This window comes from Podarcis muralis, chromosome 15, assembly GCF_964188315.1.
Source record: "Podarcis muralis chromosome 15, rPodMur119.hap1.1, whole genome shotgun sequence".
NCBI classification, from domain to species: Eukaryota; Metazoa; Chordata; class Lepidosauria; order Squamata; family Lacertidae; genus Podarcis; species Podarcis muralis.
In genome coordinates, this window is record NC_135669.1 from 22,861,805 (window position 1) to 22,882,446 (window position 20,642).

Genomic DNA, 20,642 nt, shown 5'->3' on the forward strand with positions numbered 1-20,642 from the left:
AATAGGTCAAATCTGGAAGGAGAAAGGTATTAATTAACATTGCAGGGGTCCTTTTGGAATGCATGTTGTTAGTAGATATTATAGAAAGATCTTGGTCATGGTGAAGGGCATTGCTGGATAATAAGTGTTTTATGGAAACACCTTTTTAAATACATTTTTAGGTGATTGTGGAAAAACAATGCCTCAGCAGTACTGAAAGTTCCAGCATGACCCAACATGTCTTTGACCAGAATGACAAGAATTAAGGCTCACCTGAGAGTTAAGGAGATGCAGTTGCTGCTTCTAAGCACAGAGCCTACCTAGTATCAATAGTTTTGTTGTAGATTTGGGTTTAGGTCTTTATAGCATGCAGCAAACAAGAGTTGCATTTGGCTGAGAAAGCAACACAGTTGTTAGGCTAGCGAAGTGCAAAGGACTATGGAAAAATGCTATTTATTAAACAAAGACCTTGAGAATCAGCAGGATAATCAATTTATCTTGTTTAACAAACTTTGCCAGGGTAACCCGAAAAGGGTTGCTTTTTTTCCAACTGAGCTGCCTTTAATTACTTACAATGTTTTCTGCAGAACTCAGCAAGCTCGGATACCCATGAAGTGGCTTCTGTTTTTACAGTTCTGTGTGCATATTTTGAACCAAAATGGAATCCAGAGGGGAGATTGCGAGAAAGCATTTGCATAAGTTATTTCTTAAGTGTGGGCAGACACTTACGTAGTATTTTATCTGCAGGCAGTATGATTACAGTCTGGAGCCTTGACCCTGAATTTTTCAGAGCATCTTCTCAGGTTTGCCCTCCACCTCTCTTGTTAACTGTGCCTTGAAGATGCAGGCTGTGAACATGAGAACTAAAGAAGTTATGGAATATTTTTTTAAGTTTGCTGGACACAGGAAGGTGCAATTATACCAGGTCAAACCCAGGAAACTTCCCAGCCATGATGACTATGTTCGCTGCTTGCTGGGAATCACAAGTGGGGGGAATGCTGTCACCCTCCAGGCCCAGCTCTTGGGCTTCTTGAAGGCATGTGCCTAGCCACTGTGAGAACAGGATGCTAGACAAGATGGACCAGTGGCCTGGTCTACGGGGCTCGTCTTGAGTTCTTAAGAGATGCCAGGGACTGATCCTGGTACTTTTAGGATGCAAAAGCATGTGTTCTACCACTGATCTGCAGCCTTCTGTAATGTGGTGCACCTCTTTGGAACCAGTTGTAGATTCCAACATTTACTTGCCTGTTTGTCAAAGAGGTGGGCCTCCCAGTGATTCCATTGAAGATGAGCTTCACCACCATTCCTGCTGAATACATATGACAGTGAGACTAGGCATCCTACACAGGGGGGATGCATCCTATTTCACCACTTGAGTCGAAGCAGGAAGAGCCACCATGCCCTGCACCATGCTGCCTCTGCCACTGGAGCAGAATTAGCACTGGTTATCAGCTTCCGATGAGATAATGTGAGATCTCACCGAAATCTCGCAAGACTTTGGTGAGATCTCACCAGAAATCGGCATTGATGCCAGAACCGTCCAGCGGTGGAGACAGCAGAGGGAGTGAGGTGCCTGCAGTGGTGCCATCTTGGCCAAGCCTAGTCCCACAATAAGTTCTCCATTTTGACTCTGCCACGCTTTCACCGTGGCTTCTAAATTAAGGATGCTCCTAAAAATACCAACCCTCATCCAAGTTTTTCCTTATATTTTGCAGTTCTTAATTACTGGGTTTTGTTTCTGAAGAGGAAGTGAAGCATTAAGAATTACAACCTACTCTCTTTTTGGAAGAATAGGAGCATCAGAAGAGCTTTCATGAATTAGGCCAAAGCTCCAGCTGGTTCAGTAGGCTGCTTCCCACGGTGGCCAACCTCTGGGAAAGCCCCAAAGTAGGCCTTGAATGCAGGACTAATCTGGTCTTCAAGGTATTCAACCTCAGAATATAGAGGTTGCATATTGCTCAAAGCCATTGATTGACCTATGCTCTATGAATTTTCCTAATCTTCCTTTAAAGACGTCTAAGCTAGGAGCCATCACCACATCCTGTGGCAATGAATTTCATAATGAATAATGCACTCTGTAAAAAAAAAAAAGAACAAAAAGGTCCTTTCTTTTATCTGCCTGTAGCAAAGGATCAAGTTCACACTTCTATTTTGAAGATGCAGGTTCCCTGGAGTGTAAGATATGTGCAAAAAATTAAAACTGTGTTTCTGAGATACGGGTCACGAATTACAGAACCATACAGCAATCGTCTCTAAGAGATAGATTAGCAAAATGTAATTCTCAGGTTCCTCTCTCATATTACAGACAATCTGCCCAAGTCTCTAGAAGGAAAGTGTGAGAGAGCAAGTTCTCTTTATCGTTACTGGTGCTAGACTCAGGTGAAATCACCTTTCGCACCCCAGCAGGTGTTTCAGGCTAGCTTTCTTTGCCTTGTTTGGCAGGAGATACCTAAACAGCTGGAGAGGCAGGAGCAAAACACCAGCCCTGGGACAGTGCTAAGTGTTGCAGGAGTCTTGCTTAGCAGGTCGCCTCTCAACAAGTTGCCAGCTGCCACTGTAAAGCAGAGCGGAACACCATTCGTCACCATTAGGGTCAGAATGAGCTCCATCAGCCACCATAGCAGGATCATCCATTGGGAGGGATTCCATCCCCGCACTTAAACTTCCAGTGTGTTTAATTGCCAAGTTCGTGGAACTCAGTTAATAACAGCCCTGTGAAACGTCGGCATCTTCTGAGCATGCAGAGACAGCATCAACATTTAATGACAGCCGAGTCGGGTCATCCTTTTAATTTCAAACAGCAGTCTGTCAAGGGACCCTCTGATGCAGGGAGCATTTTGTTCAAATTTAAGCAATCTTCTGCCTGGGAAGCATCCAGAGATACTGATGCTACTCTAATATGCTATGGAAATCTCCCGCTTTGCTTGTGTAGCAAGAAACTACAGAGCTAGTGAAGTGTGCGCGTAAGAAGTTGCACGTCTGTCGGGACACAGAAAGCACAAAAATTCTATTTCAACTCGTAACTACCTTCCCTTGTGACCTTTTGGAGCTGACGATGCAGAGGCATAACCGAAGCTTTGTGTCGATGTGTCAGGAGACCTCTGCAAGGATTGCGCCCAGGGCAGCTGCCTATTGGAGGAAGGGGGTGGGGTTGGGGGTCCAGAACAGGCAGAGGTGACATTCCAGAGCTGCAAACAGGTGACTCAAAGGGCAGGCATGTGGTCATAGCTGGTGTAAATTTTGGCTTCCTCTGTATGTGTTATTACAATCTGTCACAAGGAACCTAGGAAGCTGTCTTAGAATGAGTCTGACTGTTGGTCCATCTAGCTCAGTAGCACCTACACTGGCTGGCAGCAGATCTCCAGGGTTTTAGGCAAGGGGTCTTTCCCAGCCTTACCTGGAGATGCCAAGGATTCAACCTGCGATTTAACTTCATGCAAAGCAGATGCTCTACAGCTGAGCTACCATCCTTCCCCAGATGCCTTTTATTCCGGTTAAAAAATTGGGCATCTCCCAAACAACTAAATATATAATGGAAACACCAAGTTGGAATCAAGATCAAAAGCAGAAACCGGTGCAAGGAGGCAGCAGCTTTGGCTGAGACCTCACACCAGGCTGAGCACTAAGCTCGGAGGTCAGGGCTTTGCAGATTCCTGGCAAACAGGAATTTATGCAGAAGGGTCATCTGACTTGATGTGCCGGCTAACAGGTCTCCCAGCCTAGATGGCCCCTTGAAGCCCAGAGCTCAGTCTGCCAGCCTTGCAATAGAAGCAGAGCACAAGTGATGCCAAAAGTTAGGCAATGGTGCCTGCCTACTGGGGGCTTTGGTTTGAGTCCCTCACAGGCACCTTGGGCCACTACATTCACACCGTACATTAAAAACAGTATGATACCATTTTAAACAGTCACAGCTCCCCCCACCCAAGAATCCTGGGAACTGGTTTATTGAGGGTGCTGAGAGCTGTTAGGAGACCCCCATTCCTTTCCCAAAGCTACAACTCCCAGAGTTTCCCATGAAGAGAGATGGATAAATGGGAATTGTAGCTCTGTGAGGGGGAATAGGGGTCTCCTAACGACTCTCGGAAGGGACGCAGGTGGCGCTGTGGGTTAAACCACAGAGCCTAGGACTTGCCTGTCAGAAGGTTGGTGTTCGAATCCCCGTGACGGGGTGAGCTCCCGTTGCTCAGTCCCTGCTCCTGCCAACGTAGCAGTTCAAAAGCATGTCAAAGTAGATAAATAGGTACCACTCCGGCGGGAAGGTAAACGGCGTTTCCGTGTGCTGCTCTGGTTTGCCAGAAGCGGCTTAGTCATGCTGGCCACATGACCTGGAAGCTGTATGCCGGCTCCCTCGGCCAATAAAGTGAGATGAGCTCCACAACCCCAGAGTTGGCCACAACTGGACCTAATGGTTAGGGGTCCCTTTACCTTTAACGACTCTCGGCACCCTTAACAAACCACAGTTCCCAGAATTCTTTGGGGGAAGCCATGACCATTTAAAGTGGGATTGTGGTACTTTAAATAGATGGTGTGAACATAGCCTTAGTTTCCTTTTCTCAGGATATGTGATCTGTAATGTAGATTCCTAAATGAAGCAGTGGAACAAGCCGATTGGGCGTCTGGGGTAGCGTGTGTGCCCTGCACCCTGGGATGAGCCAACCGCCTGTGGAGGTGGGGCCAGCCAGGGCAGGACACTCTGTGGGGCCTCCGAGGAGCCTGCCTGCCTTCTCTTACTCAGCCGCCCTACAGCTGAGGAGGAGCCGGTGGGCGGACCATTTGGGGCAGCACAGAGCCTGCGGGCATCCAAATCACCTTGTCACTCCCAGGAAAGACGCGTGGCTCGGGCACACTGCAGGCCCCGCGGTAAGTGCCGCCCGGCATTTTGTCACCCCCCTCAGTGGTAACACCCGAGGCGGACTGCCCCCACCACACACACCCTTCCTCCACCCCTGCCTAGATGTTCCAGGTATGCCTGCAAAACCAACCCTAGCTGTCTTTTTGCTCAAAGCCTTTGTGTCACTATCAAGGGCCTTTTGCCTTTTAATTCATTCCAACACCTTTATGCAATAGCAAAGTCCAATATGCTGTGCAGACTGCACTTGACAACATCCTGCTCTGCAGATACGGCTGAGGTGTTAAATCAAAGCACTGGGTGCGGAGTTTTGCTGGAAAGAATTCCTTTGCCCCATCTGTCACACAAAATCCAATAAATAGACACAATGTGAGGTTAGGGTGAGGGTTGCTATGAGCTTACCAGGAAACTGAAGAAGGCACCCACCTTTGATTGAGGAGCACCCACTGTAGAGGTCTGCTGCTCCATTCCTGCACCCCACCAAACAGAGCTCTCTTGGGCCTGAAATCTCACCCACACTGAACTTAAAAGATGCCAATGACAGGACTTTTGTTTTGTTAACAGCGAGTTTCACCATTTGGAGCAAACTGTCCTCTCTCCCTTTATGTCCTGGATGCGACCTCTCTCCTGCTTTCTTAATGAATTTCACACTTTCTAAAAGGAACACTGAGCCAGATGCCCAGATGCTGCAAATCCTCTCATTTTTCGGGACTTTACTGAGCTGCACATATTGTAAAACTTATGCAGACATTTTGACCCCGTCAAACAGTCATCGCTCACCAGGAGAAATAAAACCTGGCGCTTTGGCTTATGTGCTCTGGGTCTTGATGGAGGATGGAAGGGTGCTTGTTATTTCTTTGTGTGAGGTCTCTGTGTGTGGATGTTCTTGTTTCTTTGTTGTCAAAACTGATGCTTAAAAATAATAGGGCTTTTTAAAAATCTGCGCCGCCACAGGCAGGGCTGCCTTTCGGAATTATTATAATCTGCTTCAGTATACACAGGGTTCTACATAAGACTGAATGCGAAACCAAGATTTTGTAACGGGGGGGGGGGGCAGAGAAGGGGGGACTTCCATGGGGGTGCTATTTCTCCAGTTTTCTACTGGTTATTGCAGAATCAAAGATATGGCTTTGCACCAGTTTTTGATCCCTGTTTAGGAGCTGGTTGGCAGAAGGGGCAGTTTCACCCAGAGCAGACCAGTGGAAACTAATGGACCTAAGTTTCAGTCATTCATTTCAGTGGGTCAACTCAGTGTAGGGTGTACATTGGCTAGATTCCAGACTCTATAGCCCTGACTACATCTTCAAGGGGCTCCAGGAGATTTGATTATTGGCATGTGTTAAAGGACACACGGTGGTCATGATTTTTATATATATATATGATGGTAGTGCTTTAGAAACAACTTTAGGCAGAATGTCTCTCTGCAAAATGTCTGTCTGGCTTACTGAGAAGAGAGGAAAGATATGGAATAAACTGTACTATAATACTAGGGATTAGTTGAGGGAGAGAGCTCCAGCTGAAGACAGGTAAAGGTGGTGGTGGTTGAGCAACGGAAAATAATTCCACAAGCTGGGCACCATCAATGAGAAGGTCCTTCTTGATGTGCCCACCCACCGCGCCAAAGACTGGGGAGATTGCTGTTACCTCCTGCACTTGCATTCTTCCCACAGGGATCTCATTGGCCAGATGCCAGGCCAGGATGCAGGAATAGACAGACCCTTCTTATGTCCCTATGCAAGACAACTATGGGAACACAATTAGGGCCTTTCCTGATGCCCAAAGTACTCCTCCTAGGGGAGGAGACCAGGCCTCCAGGTATCTAGGACCCAAGCCTTTTACAGACTTAAAGCTCAGGGTGTGTAAAGGAGGGCTTCTGTAGTTGGCCCCACTTTAGCTGCACCTTTAGAAATAGCTCAAGTCATCTTTGGATGACCAGACTGAAATATTGCTGCTGTCTTGACCCGTGTGCTATGCTCATGTACCGCCAGCTTCTTCTTTTTCATCTGGTTTTTATTTTATGTTATTCTCCTAGAAGGGCAATAAAGGAGATGTTCGCACAAGCCAAGACTTTTGTTTTCTCTTCACCCGCTTTTTATAGCCGTCTCACAGAGAGTCGTCTTTTGTAAGCGGGTGATGGCTTGAAAGGTTTTGCAAGCCCCGATCAGAAAGGAGATTGACTCAGTGTATAGATATAGATATATAGATATAGATATAGATATAGATATAGATATAGATATAGATATAGATATAGATATAGATATAGATGATATAGATATCTGGCAGAGTGGCAAGATCAGGCACCCAACACTGCGAGGTGCACATACAACACACCTGTCATGTCATGTTTACAACTTGAGTTATGAATCCTGGGTGATAAATTCCCCATTTAATGTCTCACAAGTCTCTCTACAGCAAGGAGCCCATGAAACCCAGGGGCATGAAGTGCAAGTTAGTATATTCAGCAATCCATTTTCAGAAGCAGCACAGCTGCCTCATACCTTGCAAGTAATACTGACAAGTGAGGGAGGCAGTGCGGTGCTCCCCATTTTTAATTCTTTTTTTTTAAAAGCAATTCCATCCCATTACAAGAAAGCGATAGTAATAAAAATCATATTTAAAATTAAAATCCTTATCTCGGTTACATGATGATTAAATTGGAAAGAGTTTTTAAAATATTAATTTGCATTGCACCATTGACAGCTCTTATTTTTCATCAAAGAGTGCAACATCTCCTCCTCCGTTTGTGGGTGAGCTGAGGGTAGATGCATCTCACGTCTTCATTTCCTGCAAGGTCTTTTTTAGCTGAGGGTGGTGATGGTGGCAGCAGCAGCTGCAGCAACTTCCCATTGAAAAATATTTATTGCCCCATGGGAAATGATCGCATTACCCTCCAGCCAGTGGAGGCAGGCCCAACAAGGTGAATGGGGCATGGCCCTACCAACCTCTGTCTGCCCTCAGTCAGCCCCACCTGCCTCCCTCCCTCCCTACTTAAATCCAGTCCAGGGTGTTGGCCCTGCCTGTCAGCTTTCTCAGTGTTTTCCCTCCTAGAACTCAGCAAGGGGTAGAAGGAGGAGGAGAGTGAGGAGGAGGATGGAGACAGAAATAGATTTAATTGTGTCTGTCTGTCATTGACTCTGGCTCCCCCTACTGTTGGTCTTCCTACCTTGTGCCTATACCAATTCCGGTGACCACCAACCACCACTGCCCCCAGCAATGGTATGTCATGGTTTACGAACATGGAAAGCTGCCATGTACTGGGACCCAGTGTGGTGTATTGGTTAGCGTATCAGACTAGGACCTGGGAGACCAGGGTTCAAACCCCTACTCAGCCATGAAGCTCACTGGATGACCTTGGGCCAGTCACTGTCTCCCAGCCTAAACTACTTCACAAGGTGGTTTTGTAGATTAAAAGAGGAGGGGGAGAGTCATGTACACCACCTTGAGCTCCTTAGAGAGGAAGGATGGATACAAATAAATGCAATGAATAAATGAATAATTCAGACCATTGGTCCGTCTAGCTCAGAACTTCCTGCACTGACTGACAGCATCTCACTCTCCAGGGTTTCAGGCAACGGGAGGTTCCCTCAGCCCTACCCAGAGATGCCATTGGGGATTGAATCTGGGATCAATCCACCACTGATCCACCACTGAGTCACACCCCTTTCCTGAAGGGTCCTGAGAACATGTGACATCTGTTTCCTTGAGGGAAGGTATTTGCATGTCCAGCACTAGGTAGTTTCTTCACATCCTGCCTCCTGTACCTGGGCAGCAATGTAATTGGACAGCATCCATCCTGGGATGCAGAGGGTGTTGCACAGCCCATAGTGAAGTCCAGGGAGGGAAAGATAACTAAAACTAACCCACGGTTCTTGTTGGATCATAGACCTTCAGATGCAAAGGAGTCATCCCACTCTCCACCCAAGCTTTGATTATATTTTTACAACTGCCTTGATTATATTCTGATATAGAAATGTGAGGGAGAACTGTCAGAAACAAATCTCAGGGGATAAGCAGCTCACAGCAGATCCATCAGCCAATCAGTGTCATGGGCTTCATTAGTGCAAGGAGAATGCAGTACAGAGCTACAAAGGCTGGAGCCCTCTAGGGATATTCTGGCTAAGTCTGGCAAAGTGGTAGTCAGGGGAGCAGAGATTCGGGACCATGGAGAGCTCCCTGTAGAACCAGGTAGCACACTCTGGGCTCACTCATTGCCCTGCATATCTACTGTAGGCACAGGTCTGAGCCTTCCAGGTCTGAGCAATAGGTGGAAAACCCAAATTGTTGTTTGCTCTGGTCCATTGGTAAAGATCATGTTTCCTTGGGGAAAGTGTCATAGCAGGGTGGGACAGGGGAAGCACATGGATACAAACAGGTAAAGTGTGGGGCTGTGCCTAGAAAGTGCAGGGCAAAATATGTGTGGATAAGCCCTCAGGGTTCGTTCAGACTTTCTTCTGCACCACACTTTCAGATAAAGACCCACTCTTTCCAGGTCCGTATCTGAGTGGTGTTTTTCTTTTTGGTCCTGCCACTTTTCCTGGGAAAACCAATTCAGTGGTAAACAGTAGGTTTTCCTGGGGAAAGCAGTGGAACAACAACAGCAACATGTCACTTGGACACAAACCTGAAAAGCACAGACCTATGCCTGGAAAGTGCAGCACAAAAGGAAATCTGGCCTTTACATGTAGCAGAATGGGTTGGCAAAATCCTGAGATGATGGAGACTCACTTCAGACTGTAGGTAGGGTTGCCTTGTTACTGTTTTCCCACGTAATAAGTAGGGCTGTGCAAGGCATCTCTGACACAATTCAGGCCCCAATCTGGGCCAGACCTAACCCAGGCCCCAAACCCAAATCAGGGGGCTTGGAGAGCCCTAATTAGTACATGGGGTGCCAGTGAGAAGGGTGGGGGAGAAGATGGTAATAGTAGAGACTCGTGCCTGGACCATCTCCTGCACTCCCTTTCCCCTGCCCACAACTGCATATTGAATCCATGTTTTAAATCCTAATTAAGCATTCAGCTGGCAGCAAGCAAGGTGAGAGGGAAAGGAGATGGGACCTGGGATTTGTCCAGACTGGGTGCACAGCCCTAGTACCAATCTTCCTGACAGTATCAAAATACCAGCCCAAACAACAACAACCCAGCACATCAGGAAGAAAGGTCCCAGCCCTTCCTGAGCTACTTGTCAGATTGCAGAGAGCATTAGGTTTTTCCTCCCCTTTTAACACAGAGTATTACACATTTGTGATTTCTCCTACCCACATGAAATCCATTATTCCATCACAGTGCTATTCCATCTCGTGGCCACCTCATTCTGCAACATGTGTCACCCAGGCCAGAGGAGCTGGGAGCCATTGCTCCTATGTGCATCTGGAGCTGGCTAGTGATTTACGTAGTTCTGTGTGTGTCAAGAGCCATCTCTCTGGAGGAAGCCTCCCTGGAAGTTAAAGGGGCCCCATTCTATTATACAGCATGTGAGTATTCCAGAATCAGGATACCTCTTGCAGCCCTTGGGCCTGGAAGGTTGGAGGAGGAGGTTGCTCTGTGGCTGCTGATGGTTTGGAGGAAGAGTTTCCTGAGTCCAAAGAAGGGCTAAACTATCTCCTCTGGAATCAGGGATAGAGTTCTCACTCTCCAGTGAAACCTCTATTGAGATCTTTGGAGTCTGCTTCCTGGAGGGCTTCAGGACTCAATTGTCTGCATCTTCAGAGCTCAGGACTCTTGGGTGACCTGGAGTGAGTCACTATTTCTCAGCTGAACCTACCTCACAGTGTTGTTGTGAGGCTATCTACACCTATGGCATTTGGAATTGGCCTCTTGCCTCTTGCTAAGTCTGACCTCTGAATGAGAAGTCTTTTGGAAACCAGTCACTCCATACTCCTTTGCTGCCTCCTGCCCTCATATCTCTTGGGGAAGAGATATTGATCTTCACTATGTTCTCTTCTTTTTAGAAAGCTGATTTGGCAGTGGCTGGCCTGACGATTACAGCCGAACGAGAGAAGGTGATTGATTTCTCCAAGCCGTTTATGACTCTGGGGATTAGCATTCTTTACCGAGTTCATATGGTAAGAGACGTCTCTTAGAAATGTTTCTGCTGTGAGAGATACCTGCATGCAAACACTTTCTGGCTAAGGAAGGGAACAAAGACTTCACTATTTAGTCATTTCAATTCAAAACATGGCAGAGTCAGCTAGAGTTGGACATTTCACCAGGAGGACAAAATTTGGTCAACTCACTCATCAAATTTTGTCAAATATGGTCCAGTATTTTAAAAGCATCAACAATTTTTAATGAATTTTTTTTTTTTTGCTTTTCTTCTTAAGGTTAAACATATGCAACAACAAAAAATATACAACAAAAACCTCTCCCCACTTAGTAACTATGGTGAAGCACAGAATATAACCATGTTATGCAACACATCAAAAAGCAGAGACAAGCCATCTTATCCAATGCAATAGAATAAAAATAGCCCAGTATCACCCATTGTCTGTCTTGTCCATATGTATAACTAAACATTGACATTCTGCCATAAAGTTATCTGTGACTTTTTTCTCTCCCCCCCCCTTGCCATTTTTAGCTTATTTGCAATTTTTTCATTTAGAGGAATCTGCCACAGCTTTTGGTACCATGTCATCAGAGTTGCCTCTCCCAATCCCTTCCAAAATCTGGCAGTCAACAACCTGGCCACTACCAGAAACTATCCAATTATTGGTTTAAAGTGAATGTTTAAGTTTTTGCCTGAAAAATGTTCAGCAGGGCTATCTCACTTGTCTTTTGTAGGTGCTGTCCAGTAATTTTGTGGACTTTTGTAAGGATGGAATCCCAAAGTGTTAGCATTATGAAAACAGTGAACAATAGAATCATAGACTGGTTTTGATACTTGTACTAATACAAAAATTAGATAGCTGTAATTGTGAAACAATCGCTTTTAACCAATTGTTTATTTTGTTATATATTGATTCTGCACATCTGCAAGGGAGCTCAGGACAGCTTACATATTCATCCCCTCCTTTATCTTCATAACAGCCCTATGTGGTAGGTTAGGCTGAGAAGGAGTGACCAGTCCAACCTCAGCTAATGAGCCAAGTGAAGATTTGAACCTTGGTCTCCCTGGGTCCAACATTAGGCGAGAAATGGAGAAACTGTGGTCCTCCAAATGTTGCTGGACTCCAAATCCCATCAGCCCCAGCCAGCATGGCCACTGGTCAAGAATGACAGGAGTGGTAGCCCAGTGTCAGGAGAGAGCCAGCAGTAAATCACACCATTTAAGTTGAAGTTAATTCTCTTTATTAGCAAGAACACAATCTGCATAGACTTGGTGGAGTGTCAGGCCTAATGAGCACAACAGCTTATCCCCGGTAGGTCTTGCCCCCATGGATCAGTTGCCGAGGCTGCAAGTCCCCACCTTCCCACTGCCATCTAAGTACCTTAGATCTCTGTGGATTTCCCCAAGCAACCAGAGATTGTGCCTGCATGAAGCCAACCTCTCCTCTGCCCTTTTCATGCCTCTTCTGCTTCTGGGAGACCAGGGGGTAGGGGATCTTGTCACAGCAGGAGGGGGAGACACTCTGGATTCTTCACCAACCTGACTCATCTTGGCCTCCCTCCTCCTCTGCTTCTGTTTCTGGACTTCAGTCTGCCACAGACTCTTCCAGCTCACTAAGCCCTGTTACCTCTTCAGCTTCCAAGACCTCCTCCTCTCAAGCTTCTCCCTCTTCTCTCTCTACCCATGTATTGTCATCCCACCACCAATCCCCAGGCTCTGAGCCCTCTTCCCTGAGTGGTTCCCCAGCTGGTTCCTCCCACCATTCCTCTTCATCTGCATCCAACGCGTCCATGACACCCAGCCACATCTGGCGGGCTGCAGGTTCCCCACCTGTGCACTTTGCAAGAGCCTTTGTCACTGATGATAGCTTGCATGTCTGTAATTCTAGCAGGTAGCAGTGGGAGGAATATTACAAGCTGCTGGGTTTTCCCAAAATGCTGCAAGGCCTGGGGGCAAGCTGCCATCCCTCCTAAGAGGTCACCTTTGCACCCACATTGACATATCTGCAAACACCTTCCTTTTCTCCCAGACTTCTTTACAACTTCAACATCCTGTATGACTCAGTGCTTTTCATGTCATAATTGTTCAGTCTTCTGGAGATTACAGTTAGGCTTGAGGAGGGTATTTCACTGTTAAGTTTGTTTTCTAAATGTTTGCTTTTGTTATGTTTAGTGCAGGGTTTATATTGTCCCTACTGGATGGTTTTAATCAATTCTATCGCAAGGCGCCTGAAGGCCTTAGTGCGAACAGATTCATATATTTTATATCATCATTATTGTGTGCCTTGAAAGGTGGAGCAAAAATTAAGCAGTGAATACATTTTATTGTAAATCACCTAGAGGCCTTAATGTGAGCAGGCTCGTGTGTTTAAAATCCTCATCATAATCATCTGCCTAGAAAATTGGAGCAAAAATTCATATATGAATAAACCAACAACCTGGAGTGTATGTGGTCTGCAGCTGCATGGCAGACCCCTCCCCAGCTGAAGAACCTGAGTTGAGTAATACATACATGAGGGTATGTTGAGTAATACATACCCTCATATTCATCAGCAGTGAAGAGGAGACAGAAGCCATCAGCTGAGGATCTAAAGTGTGAGGAATGCTGTGTGTTCGGGAAGCGAGTGAGAGAGGTGAGGGAAGCCAGCATGGAGCAGTGAGGCCACAGATAAGTTGGCAGCCCTTGCACCCTGTGGATGAGGGCTGTACCTTAGCCTGGTCTGGCCAGCCGCCCAAACCCTTTCCCTAAATCCCTCCACAATATCAGACATACAAAATATCCTTTGTCAGACACAAAATGTTTTGATACTAATCCTACCTTTGCCCCTAGCTGCACCTAGGTGAGAAAATATGCCAGAAATTTCCTGGCTCAGGGAAGGGAAAATCAATAAAAAAAAGCAAGATTACTTTGAACTAAAAAAGGCAGATAAGGAAAGGCGCTAAAGGTGCTTAAGGGCAGGTTCTCATTCTCTGCTGGTCTTTTAAAGTTTTTGTTTCTTTTTGGTTTATTCCTGTTATGCCACCCTGCTGGTTGGACTGAGACTTGTAGGCTCGTGAAAATGGAGTCTCCTGGGACTTGCTGTCTAGAGAAGACTGCCTGTTGTCAAGGTTTCTGCTGATGTCAATAATAATAATAATAATAATTTATTATTTATACCCCACCCATCTGGCTGGGCTTCCCCAGCCACTCTGGGCGGCTTCCAAAAAAAATATTAAAATACTGTAATACATTAAACATTAAAAGCTTCCTTAAACAGGGCTGCCTGTCAAAATCAACCCTGTTCCTTACACTGACTCCCAAGCCTATCAGTTCCAAGCAATTGCCATCAGGTTGGCAGGCTATCTTATTCCTGCACTACTTTGCCTCACTTCCTTCCTGGCATCCCCTTGGCAGGAGAAACTACACGTACAACATTAACTTCCTGATGTGCAGCAACTAATGGGAAATGGTCCCCATCAGGAAAAGGTGGGGGACCCTATCCCATAATATACCACCATCAGAGAGCAAGTGAATGACAGGAAAGTGTCTGCAGAGCTGTGCACCAAACCATGGGTACCATTTTCCTTCATAGAATTGTAGAGGCTGAAGGGGCTTCATCAATCCCCACCCCCCCACCCCGTGAAAGGATCACCCTCCTCTGCACGTGTTCCAGTTTGTCAATATTCTTCTTCAACTGTGGTGCCCAGAACTAGGCACAGTACTCCAGGTGGGAGCTTACCAAGGCAGAATAAAATGGGACTATGACTTCCCTTGATCATGACATTATTCTTCTGTTGATGCAGCCTAGAATAGATTTGGGTTTTTTTGCTGCATCACACTGTGGACTCATGCTAAGCTTGTGGTCTACTAAGACCACTAGATCCTTTTCACATGTACTGCTGGTAAGACAGGTGTCTCTCATCTTATATTTGTGCAGCTGGTTCTTCCTGCCTAAATGCAGAACCTTACATTGGTCCTTATTGAAATTCATTTTCTTTGTTTTGGCCCCATTTCCAATCTGTTGATGTTGTACTGAATTCTGATTCTATCTTCTGAGGTATTAGCTACCCCTCCCCGTTTGGTGTCACCTGCAAATTTGAAGTGCACCACCTCTATTCTTTCATCCAAGTTTATTTATAAAGGTGTTGAACAATGCAGGACAGAACCCTGCAAACTCCACTTGTCACTTTGTTCCAGAATGATGAAGTACCATTGGCGAGTACACTTTGAGTTCAGTGAGTCAACCAGCTACAAATCACCTAGCCCACATTTTACCAGCTTCTTTGCAAGAATTTCATGGGGGAATTTGTCAAAAGCCTTACTGAAATCAAGATACATTACATCCGCAGCATTCCCTTGATCAACCAAGCTTGTAACTCCATTTTTTTTAAAAAAGAAAGAAAGAAGATTAGACTGGCATGATTTGTTTTAGAGAAACCCATACTGGATCTTTGTAATCACAGCGTCCTTTTCTTATGTGCTCACATATGACTGTCTAGTTATCTGGGACTGTTGTAAGACATTACGAGGATGGAAACCATATTTCAGGCATCCCCAAACTCGGCCCTCCAGCTGTTTTGGGACTATAATTCCCATCATCCCTGACCACTGGCCCTGTTAGCTAGGTATGATGGGAGTTGTAGTCTGGAGGGCCAAGTTTGGGGATGCCTGCCATAGTTCAATGGATCCTGCAGGATTTGGCTATTGCAGCTGAGCTATATGATCCATGAGCTCATGTGATCTATGTGTGTGTGTGCACACACACACGCACGTGCATGTGTGCGTGCATGTGCACACCCCCAGACACTGCCAGCCTTTCAGGGAGAAGGGTTCCAGCATAGGGCAGAACAGGAGATCACACACTGCATGCTTCTGCTGATGCTATAGCTTGGCCCTTAACTGAACAAGTTTATCCATGTGGATATGTGAAGCTTTGTACTGGGTGAGAGCACCAGGCTGTTTGCTGTCTTGTGGGGAAATGGCTTCCTTGGTCCTGTTGCCCAGGATCCTTTTCAGCTTCTTCAGATCCTTTGAGCTTCTGCTTGCAGGCATCCTTCTCCATCCTTCTGGGTTCTCATTCCATTTTCTTTTCAGTGCACAGAAGTAAAATTGCGCTCTCTGAGTTTTGTTCTGTTTCTTTTCAGAACGTATCCTTAGCCAGTGCTGTTTTCTGTTTGCCTGCCTCCACAGGGACGGTGTGCTGTACTAGTTGCACCTATACAAAAACTGACTTGAAGTCATTAGTGTTTCCCAAGAGCCACCGGCCCAGAATATTTGCACTGGAAAAAAGTTTTGAACGCAATACTGCTTATACCTGCTCTGTATTTCAATACATTCTCCATATGTTCCGTGGGCAATAAGAACACACACTTGATTTCCCATCAGCTGAGCAACAACATAAACAAAGCACTAAAACAATTATAGCAGATTCACAGCTTCTGCCCTTGAAATATCTGCGGCTGGTAAAGATGCACCCGTCCTCACCAATACAAACAGAGCTTGCGCATCTCTTTCTCAGTGGAGCCCTTCTGACTGCCAAGAACAAACAAGTAATTAAAACCCACTTAGAATTCTGTTGCCTCTGCTACGTGGTGAATCAAGGATCAATGCCTGAGCGCAACAGAATGGTTCCAGCATTTCCCCCACGCTTTCTGATTCAGCATATTCGTATCTTACACTTCATCCAAAGAGCTCAAGTAAAGGAAAGTTGTTCCAAATTCACAACAACCCTGAGAGGTGGTGAGTTGCCCGATGCCATCTAGTGGGTGTTACGGCTGATCAGGGATTTGAACCTTGTCCTTCCCCCAGGGCAAGTCTAACATTCTTTTTTGGGGGAATACAGAGCATAGAAAAGTATCATTTTCCTTGAGTCCCAGGAGGGGGTTTGTACCATGAGACAGAGAGACATGCCTTGCACCCTTCAGGCTGCGTGAGATTTTTAAAAACCAAGACCCAAAAACAGCCTGTGTGCTTTGAGGTTTCCTTGTGCTAGGAAGTGTTTCTTTTTTTAAAAAAATATTTTTTATTAGGAATTTAAACAAAACATATTATCTTAAAACATATCCTTAATCCCCCCCATTTCCCCTCCCCCCCATAAAACAAGTCACCCTCCCCTCCCCCCCCGACTTCCCTCAGTTTCAATCTCTGGTTTCTCTATAAATGCTATTCTCTGCATGTTACAAGATTGTACAATCCCTAATAATCTGACTGGTTATTGTGAGTGTTTATTCAAAGCCTGCTAAGGAGTCCAGTTCACTTTGTTGCAGCTTTAAATACTTTGTAAAAAGGTTCCCATTCATCTTTAAAATCACAGTTATCCTTGTCCCGTAGTTTATGTGTCAATTTTGCCAGTTCTGCATAGTCCATCAGTTTCTCTTGCCATAGTTCTTTAGTCGGGGTTTCCTCATTCTTACATCCTTGTGCTATTAAGACTCTCGCTGCCGTTGTCGCAAACATGAAGATATTTTTCAACTTCCGTGGCAGGTCTTTTCCTACAATCCCTAACAGAAATGCTTCAGGTTTCTTAACAAATGTTAGATGGAACATTTTCTTCAGTTCATTGTATATCATTTCCCAAAACTTTTCATTACAATCCCACCACATATGGTAAAATGTCCCCTCCTTTTCCTTACACTTCCAACACATATTTGAACTGGTTTTGTACATTTTTCCTAACTGCACTGGTGTCATATACCATCTATACATCATCTTCATATAATTTTCTTTCAACAAAGAAAAATCTGTAAATTTTAAATGTGCAGGGAAGTGTTTCTGAGGGTTGTCTGCAGCTAAATTCTACTCAAGAGTAGACCCACTGATGTTAATGAAAAGCCACCAGCTTCCCTACACACCATCTTGGAGGCTAAGATTAGCGGAGGAGGCCCTTCCCTCAGAGACTCAGGATAGTGATGGACCTGTGGCAGCCCCTAAGTTGTGGAACTCCCTTCTCACAGAGTTGTGCCTGGCAGCTTCAAAACAGGCAAGTCCCTATTTAATTGCATTCAAGGCAGGCACGATCATTGCCGCAAACCTGGAAGTGGCACGGAAAGAGGCAAAAACAGCCCTAAAAGTGTGCCAAAGCAGTGTCTAGCAATCCCATGAGCCTTTGCAAGTATAGTCCTAGGAGCCCTTGCACTAACCTTTGAGGCCTATGGAGAGTTGGAGTTTGAGCAAGGTGGTTGGTAGAGTGTTTGCAGTCTTTTTCAGTGGTGTTCCCAGTACATGCAATTTCACTGAAGCAGTGCCCCACGTAAATGGAGAGTTCCCTGTATACAGTTTCCTGCAAATGCTGAAGACACACCTATTCACCCTAGCTTTTAAGATTTGAGATGTATATTTTTAGGACCCACCTTTATCTGTGATTGCAAATTGTTTGAACTGTGGCGCCATTGTATTTTCATTGTTCTAGCCCGCCCTGCAGATAATAAAGCGTGGTGTTGATTATCATTACGATAATTCTCATAGAATTGATTTTGGTGGGTCTACTCTGAGTACGATTTGATTGGTGACGAGATGACCCTGAATGTTTCCCACCACTTAACTGAAAGGGGCCATGAGCTATGTGATCCAATCTCTCCTGGGGGCACCATAGAAAATAAATCTGGGGACTGTGCATACTTTCCCTTTTCTCCTTTCTTCAACACCACCCCCCCCCAGCAAAAATTCAGCTCCCCCACCTCACAATCCCTCTGCTGGTTTTGGAGAACAATCTTGTAGCTTAGCATTAATACAACACATAAGAGCAATGTGGCAATTAGCTAATTAAACCAATAAATATTTATTTAACAATGGCAGGCATGATAACTAATCACAGCAGTCGTCCTTTAAAGATCTGGCTTGCACAGCGCAAGGAGGGAAGCGCCAAAGACCCATCTGCTCTCCTCCTTGCCTCTTCCCTTCGCATTTCAGCGAGGAAAACTGCAGCTAACGTCACGTTAATCTGCGGCTGCCATCAGACATTTCCTAACAAATAACCACAAATAAATTTCCTGCCCAGTCTCCCTGTCTCCATTCCACACACACCCCCAACTCTAATGGCATGTTTATTTTCTGTTCCCCGTCATTTCTTTTCCTGCCACCCTCCCGAACCCAGCCTCCTCACCCGTTCCCCATTCCACACACATCTGTTTTCTCGCAAGTAACTATATATGGCAAGTTTAAATGGGCCTGTCATTTTTCTCAATTGCACTTGTTGTGATTTAATCAAATATGGATTCCTGACACAGGGACTCTAATGGGGCATCCGACCCAGTCTATGCCTCCCTCCTCTTCTCATTCATGCTAATGGGATATTGTGGAGTTGAGTGGTTGCATCTGAACTTTGGGCTGAGGCACTTGGCCTATATAGCTGCATTGTCAACTGGGAGGCGATGGAAGGCAAGATAGCATTGCGGTCTGAATTGCAAAATGCAAGCCTCCTCAGACTTTGCATTACATCACACCTCCATACAGTGTATTCTCCAAGGCCTTTGCCTCATGTTTATATGGACACTTTCTTCAGTTCGGCAAACCTTTTTTTACTCCTCACTGCAGCCCAGGGATCTGCAGGTGTAATAGATAAAATTGGGAATGAGCTGCTAATGAGTTCCAAATCGCAAGGATGGACTGTACTGTTTTAGACTGCTGCTGCTGGACCAGAGGGATGGGGAGCAGGGGAAGAGAAATTCACATTTAAAGGTGAAACTGCCTGATTCACACTTTAAAAAATAGTCCAAAAACCAAAACACAGTCATCCTTTCAAATCTGTACTTCTCTGAAGTACTCCAGCCAAATAATTTGTACTGAAACGCAGACAGTAAGATGGGCATTAAAAATGCATATATTAGTGAAAATGCATTATATCATAAACTGATGTAGAAATGGGGAGAACTGAACTTGAGATTGGGAAAGGAGAAACAGAGGAACTGAACAGATTAACCCATCCCTGATGGGTTGCTTCTGTGCAAAAAAGGTCTTCCTTCCTTCCTTCCTTTTTAGCAGTTTATTGTGAGAAATAGCAAGGAGAGGAGTGAGCTAGATAAAATCTCTCCCCCCCCCCCCCGAGATATATACATATATAGTATATATTATATGAAGGGAATTTGTTTGTTGTACAAGTAATAGAAGGGTGAGAATGAGCTGCTGTTACATAGGCAGGGCATCCTGGTTCCATTAATGCAACGTCCTTTATCCCTTCTCCACCTTTGCAAATGACGGTGTCTTTCTGCCCCATATACATTTCTTCACAAACAAAGTGATGCCTGCACAGATCATGTCGTCACAACCTGGAATGTAAGCTGCTCAGATTGATTTTCAGTGTCAAGACCTGGGAGCAGGCATTGCAGGATAGGTATGGCTGCTTTGCAATTTGTTTGTTCAGAGGTCCACCAACAATGAGGAGATTGTGAGACAGGGGATGATGCTTGGTCAAAATGTTTCTCCCCCCCCCCCCACACACACACACACTTGGCTCACTCTGAGTTCTTTATTTGTGGCCTAAAGTGACTCTTTGCAGCATTCAAACTTGTTGGCATCCATCTGTCTCGAGAGACGATGGAGTGCGCCTCTGGGGATGAAGTCAAGTCACTGAATGAGAAGCACCAACGTGACTTCCCCAGGGCACATACAAATTATTTACATAATAATTAGTCATAGGAATAAAGACGGGCTCTATACCTTTAGTGGCAGCTTCAAGGCTTCTTGATGTCATTATACTGTGAGACGATGAATGACATAACAATTAATCTGCATGGCTAAGGTGATGTAAAATCTATAGTACTTTGGGGCCACGGCAGAGGAGGTATGCTCTGTGGAG

General features: G+C 45.4%; 1 protein-coding gene across 1 annotated transcript in view; it reads left to right on the forward strand.

Moving 5' to 3' along the window:
- Nucleotides 1–20,642, forward strand: part of GRIK4 (glutamate ionotropic receptor kainate type subunit 4) — a 475,610-nt gene that overhangs the window by 414,361 nt on the left and 40,607 nt on the right. Inside the window, exon 13 of the mRNA XM_028708037.2 lies at nucleotides 10,776–10,889. Within this exon, the coding sequence (XP_028563870.2) occupies nucleotides 10,776–10,889 (114 nt within the window). The remainder of the gene's footprint in view (nucleotides 1–10,775; nucleotides 10,890–20,642) is intronic.